This window comes from Enhydra lutris, unplaced genomic scaffold, assembly GCF_002288905.1.
Source record: "Enhydra lutris kenyoni isolate GAN:26980312 unplaced genomic scaffold, ASM228890v2 scaffoldscaffold42, whole genome shotgun sequence".
Lineage (NCBI taxonomy): Eukaryota > Metazoa > Chordata > Mammalia > Carnivora > Mustelidae > Enhydra > Enhydra lutris.
Genome location: NW_019154126.1, coordinates 11337208 through 11343665, shown reverse-complemented (window position 1 = coordinate 11343665; position 6458 = coordinate 11337208). Strand labels below are relative to the sequence as shown.

The following is a 6458-nucleotide window of genomic DNA, read 5'->3' as shown; positions in this document are numbered from 1 at the left end:
ACATGAAAAAAATGGGTGCAAAAAGCTATCTATACAGGATGGCTGTAATTATGTAAATGCACAGAAAAGAAACACACCAAAACATTGACTGATAATGATCCGTGAGAGTTGGAATTATAGGTCACATTTGTTTTTTTCTCGATGCATCTCTGCATTAAAGATGCATTGTGTTTTATGCCTTAAAACCCCTGCTTTATGCCAGAACCCACATCTCTTTAGAACCAGTTAAGGCTGGGAAGAGACGGCCATGTGATTTCCAGGATTGTTTTTAAGCCCCAACCACACGCACGCTCACTGACTGTTTCCGCAGAGTTGTCCAATACTAGAGCCCCTGACCTCGTCTGTCTATTTAAATTGAAGAGAATGAAGGGGCGCCTGGGTGGCTCAGTGGGTTAAAGCCTCTGCCTTCAGTTCAGGTCATGATCCCGGGGTTCTGGGATCGAGCCCTTTATCAGGTTCTCTGCTCCGCACAAAGCCTGCTTCCTCCTCTCTCTCTGCCTGCCTCCCTGCCTACTTGGGATCTCTGTCAAATAAATAAATAGAATCTTAAAAAAGGGAGAGAGAGAGAGAAGAAAAGAAAAAGGAGAATAAAAAGGAAAACCGCCCCTAGCCATATTTCAAGTGCTCAATGGCTACACGGGGCTCCTAGCAATGGATCTGGAAGGTGCTGGTGTAGAACATCTCCACCATGGCAGAAGGGCCAATCTGGAGGAAGCCATTCCCAGGACGAGGCCTCTCCTAACAACGAAGAGGCGATGACAGCGACGATGACAAGGAGGACAACACCGATGACACAGACTCTGCTCCCCATGATGCCACTCTGACAAGGCTGCTCCCCAGAGGAGGCCACCGCTCTGGATGAGGCTGCTGCTAATGAGGTCGCTCCCCAGACAAGGCTGCTCCCCGGACAGGGCTGCTCCAGCGAGGCCGCTCCCCGGACAAGGCTGCTCCCCGGACAGGGCTGCTCCGGCGAGGCCTCTTCCCGGACAAGGCTGCTCCCCGGACAGGGCTGCTCCGGCGAGACCACTCCCTGGACAAGGCTGCTCCAGTGAGGCCGCTCTGGAGGAAGCCTCTTCCCTGATGATGCTGCTCCCGCAGGGCTGCTCACTGAGGAGGCCTCTTCCCAGACGAAGCCACTCCCCGGAATGACGCAGCTCTGGCGAGGCAGCGGCTCAGGGTTCACGGGAGGTTGCTGGCGTCTAGGCCATTCCCCACGAAGCCGCTGCTGAGGGTCGTGGTGTGTGGGCGGGGCCGCTGGCATCGGGGCCGCTGGCGTCAGGGCCGCTGGTGTCTCGGTGGTGGCGGGGCCGCCGGCATCTCGGGGCCGCTGGCGTTGGGACCGCTGGCGGCTCAGGGTTGCTGGCGGCTCAGGGCCACTGGGACCACTGGATGCTCTTATAGCTCTGACAAGAGCTGGTACAACTCCCACAGCTCTTACAAGAGCTGTTACAGCTCTCCTTCTTCTGCTCCCGCCAACTCTCCTTCTTCTGCTCCACCGACTCTCCTTCTTCTGCTCCCGCCAAGACTCTTCTTCTTCTTCCTTCTTCTTCCTCTGACAGCTCTCCTTCTTCCTTTCTCGACAGCCTAGCAGACCAACCTTTATGGGGTTGGTTGAGCCCCGCCCCTACACAGGCGGCCAATTGAATCCCAATTCACCCCAGTGAATATACGCACACCCCACCAATTGGACATCTCCACCTGGCCTGCCCTGCCCGTACATCCGGGGTCCACAAGCCAGTTCCTCTGGGAGGGGCAGGCCCTTACATTCCCCCCTTTTCTTTGGAGATTAGTCAAATCCTTGTCTTCTCAGCTAGTTCTATGTTATATTGAGCATGTAAGACTAACATTTTATCGCTCCAATTTTCTTTAGTACAGCAACAATAAACTTACAGCTTTTTTTAGTCTTAGTTTTAGTCCATGGTCAGCGGGGTCTGTTGGCTGCAGCTTCCATCTCTGGGCGTCCTTACTCTTGGCTTGTTTGACGCGACCCGCATGAACCCAAGCCCTAATGCCTTCTACTTTTACTGCCGTGGGGGTGGTTAGGATAACCGTAAACGGTCCCTTCCAGCAAGGCTCCAAGTTCCCCACTTGATAGCGACGTATCCAAACCAAGTCCCCAGGTTGGTAAAGATGTGGTTCCCCCACCGTCTCCGTCCCAGTGTGGGCAGTTCGGATCCCTGCGTGGGCTTTTTTTTTTTTTTTTTTTTAAAGACAGACTGTAATGCCTGCAGTGATTAGAGTACAGACTGATCAGTCATTTCTGCTAGGGCAACCTCCTGTAGCTGAGGACAGAGTGGGGGGGGTGGTCTCCCAAACATTATTTCAAATGGGGTCACCTTGTTTAAATAGGGTGTACATCGGGCCCTGAGGAGGGCGAAAGGAAGGAGATCCACCCATCCACCACCAGTCTCCAGAATTAGTTTTGTCAATGTCTCTTTAATAGTCTGGTTCATTCTCTCTACTTGTCCAGAACTCTGGGGCCGATAGGCACAATATAGTTTCCAATTTGTGCCCACGGCCTTGGCCAATGCCTGTGAGACAGAACTCATAAATGCAGGGCCATTGTCTGACCCGATCACAAGAGGCAGCCCAAACCTAGGAATTATTTCTTCTAGTAGCTTTTTTTGGCTACCACTCCTGCTGTCTCATGTTTGGTGGAAAAAGCCTCCACCCATCCTGAAAAGGTATCCACAAAAACCAACATATACTTGTGCCCATATTTCCCGGGTTTCATTTCCGTAAAATCTATTTCCCAGTAAATTCCTGGTTCCTTACCTCTTTCTCTTTTCCCTCTTCCCATTTTAGTTCTTCCCACATTAACTACCTGGCATTGAGCACATCTATCAACTACATCCTGAACCATATGCCCTAATTTAGAAACCTGGAATTGCTTGCCTATAAGGTCTTTGAGTTTGCGTATCCCCAAATGAGTACCCTGATGTATCTGGTCTACTAACTTCTTACCTAGTCTTCAAGAAAGAATTATTTTTCCTGTTTTAGTCTTAGCCCAGGCCCCTTCATAGTCCAATTTAACCCATTTCTGCAAATACTTTAAATCTTCTTCTGAATAGTTCGGTTTTTCTGGTAGGGCTGGAGCCGGGAGTGTAACCAGTTCTTGCACTGTTTTTCGAGCTGCTTGCTTTGCGACTTGATCTGCTAAGTGGTTTCCTTTTGAAATCAGATCAGTCCCCTTTTGGTGTCCCGGGCAATGCATAACAGCCACCTCTTTTGGGTCCCAAATAGCCTGGAGGAGAGCCAATATTTCTCCTCTGTTTTTAATTTCTTTTCCTTCTGCTGTTAATAGGCCCCTTTCTTTATAAATAGCCCCATGTATATGGAGAGTAGCAAAGCCATACCTGCTGTCCGTATAGATGTTGGAGGTTTTACCTTTGGCCATCTGCAGTGCCTTAGTGAGTGCAATCAGTTCCGCTTTTTGTGCTGAAGTTCCATGTGGCAGGGCTGCTGTCCAGAGTTCCTGCTCAGGAGAAACCACCAGAGCCCCTGCATACCTCTTTCCATTGAACATATAGCTACTCCCATCTGTGAGCAGAATCATCTCGGCATCGGGGAGGGGAATGTCTCTGAGATCCGGCCTTATTCCTGTGACTTGGGTTAGGACCTCCCCACAGTCGTGTGGTTGGTCAGCTAGCTCCTCTGGCAGCAATGTGGCTGGATTTAGCACTGCTGGGGGTTGGAAGGTCACTTTTGGTTCATTGAGGAGAAGGGCCTGATACCCTGTTACTCGGGCGTTTGTCATCCATCGGTCTGGTGGAGTCCAGAGAAGGCCCTCAATAGCGTGTGTGGTGGTTACAATAAGATTTTGACCCAAAGTCAATCTACTCGCATCCTTGACCAGGAAGGCCATTGCAGCAATTATGCAGAGGCAAGGGGGGAACCCAGCTGCTACTGGATCTAGTTTCTTCCTAAGATAGTCCACTGGCCTTCGCCAAGGCCCCAGAGTCTGAGTTAAAACTCCTTTGGCCAGCCCTGCTTTTTCATCCACATACAATTGGAAGGGCTTGGTAACATCTGGGATGGCCAACGCTGGGGCACTCAGTAAGGCTGTTTGTAATTCCCGAAATGCTCCTTCTGCCTCAGCAGTCCACTCTATCATAGTGAGCCCTCCTTTTGTCAGTTCATAGAGAGGTCGGGCAATCTCTGCAAACCGCGGTATCCACAGCCTACAGTAGCCCACCGTCCCAAGAAACTCCCTCACTTGTCGGGATGTGGTGGGGCGGGGGTATGGGGTGATCACCTGTTTCCTGGACTCAGACAGTGAACGCACTCCCTCGTGAAGATCAAAGCCTAGATATGTGGCATGGCTCTGACAGAGCTGTGCTTTCTTTGCTGACACCTGATACCCTTTTTCCTGCAGAGTTTGTAAGAGAGCTCTTTTCTCCCACAAACATGACTCATAGTCCTCAGCGGCTACTAGCAAGTCATCAACGTACTGTAACAGAGTGACTCCCGGGTTGGAGGTTCTGTACTCACGCAAATCCTCATGTAGGGCCTTGTCAAAAATGGTGGGTGAATTCTTGAATCCTTGGGGAAGTCTTGTCCAGGTGAGCTGGCCTTGAAACCCTTCCTGTGGGTCAAACCACTCAAAAGCAAAAAGGGGCTGAGATTCCTTTGCTAAAGGTATACTGAAAAATGCATCCTTGAGATCTAAGACAGTATATACAGTTCTTTTGGGGCCCAGGAGGGAGAGTAGGGTATAGGGGTTAGGCACCGTCGGGTGGATATCTTCAACCCGTTTGTTAACTTCCCGCAAGTCCTGAACGGGTCAGTACTCCCCAGTCTCGGTCTTTTTGACGGGCAGCAAAGGTGTGTTCCATGGAGATTTGCAAGGAACTAGGATCCCGTCTCCTCGGAGGTGGTTAATGTGTTTTCTGATCCCTTCCTTTGCTTCCTGGGGAAGGGGGTACTGCCGAACGCGAATAGCTGTAGCTGTCGCCTTTAATTGTACCACCACTGGAGGTTGTTCCTTGGCCAAGCCAGGGGGCTTCCCTTCTGCTCAGACCTTGGGAAAGTCATCCTGTAGGATTTGGAGAAGGCTCCCCTCCTTTGTCTCCTCTGATTTTGAGACTGGCTCGTAAAGGAGGTATTCATCTACTGCTGCCATAAGAACTTGTACAGTGGGTTGTCTCAAGGTTACAGTCAAATCTCCTTCTGAGAACTGAATGCCAGCTCTTAAATTGTGGAGGAGATGTCTTCCCATCAACTTATATGGGGCATTAGGGAGGACCAAAAATCGATGTTTAACTACTCCCGAGGCCAAATTTAAAGTCCTTTCTGTTGTCCATTTATGTCTCTCTGTGCCATTTGCTCCTTGTACCCAAACTTCCTCTCCAGATAGTTTTCCCATAGGTTTAAGTAATGATGAAAATTGGGCTCCCATGTCCACCAAAAAATCAACTGATTTCCCCTCCACTTCAATTTTTACCCGAGGTTCGGGGAGGGGCTCTGAACCATGGCCCCTTCAGTCTCTGGTGGCAAGCATTGCTGTCTTCTTTTTAGGGCACTTCCTGGCCCAATGTCCTTTTTCCGTACAGTAAGCACACTGATCCGAATCTAAGTTTTCCTGCCTGCCCTCTCTGCTTAGGCTTTTCCTTCCATTTACTATCCCCTACCTTTCTCCTCTCCGCCTCATGTAATGCCAAAACCTTAACCAGTTTTTTTGTCTGTTTTTCATCCTCTTGCACATCCCTGTTGTTAAACAACTTTTCTGCTATTCCCACTAACTCAGTCAGATTCTTCCCTTCAAATCCTTCAATTTTATGAAGTTTCCTATATCGGAGCTGACTGACAGGCAAAGCAAGATTCATTGTCCTCTGATTTTCGGGTGCCTCACGATCGATCGGGCTATACATTTTATAGGCTTCAATTAGCCTTTCTAGGAAAGCTCCTGGAGACTCATTCTTACCTTGAGTCACCATACTAATTCTGGTTTAGTCCGAGAGCAACTTTTACTCCTGGAAATTCAGTTCCAGGGTTTCAACATATCAAAGACCTGTATTTGTTCTGAAAGTCTCCCATATGAATTTCCTTTAAGGTGGAATTCATCTGACGAGAGAATTAAAACAATTACAAATGACAAAAAACTCAGAATAGATATGGTTAAATATCAAACGATGACCCTTATCAAAACATTAAAACTTTAGGAAATGTATAGAACCTCTGGAGTAGTTACAGCATTTACCCAAATGTAACTCAAGGTTTATCATTGATTTAGCAGTACTTCCTAAGTAACTTTGCATATCAGGGAAAAGCCTTATGAGTCAAAGAGATCTCATTTACAATTCTGGGTGGACAAAGAAAACCATTTACATTTTCTTAGAAACATCTCAATCTCTAGTGAAGACTAAATATTAACCAATTGTGAACTGTTGCAACAGCAGTTATGCACAAAACATGTTTACCAACAGATGTCAAAAGCACAAACCTAGTTCCAGCAACCA

The 6458-nt window shown here is 48.6% G+C and overlaps 1 protein-coding gene across 1 annotated transcript in view; it reads left to right on the top strand.

Moving 5' to 3' along the window:
- The first annotated feature begins 5533 nt into the window (after positions 1-5533).
- LOC111155514 (phytanoyl-CoA 2-hydroxylase) overlaps positions 5534-6458 on the top strand; it is a 17372-nt gene continuing 16447 nt past the window's right edge. Inside the window, exon 1 of the mRNA XM_022515686.1 lies at positions 5534-5551. Coding sequence (XP_022371394.1) covers positions 5534-5551 — 18 coding nt within the window. The remainder of the gene's footprint in view (positions 5552-6458) is intronic.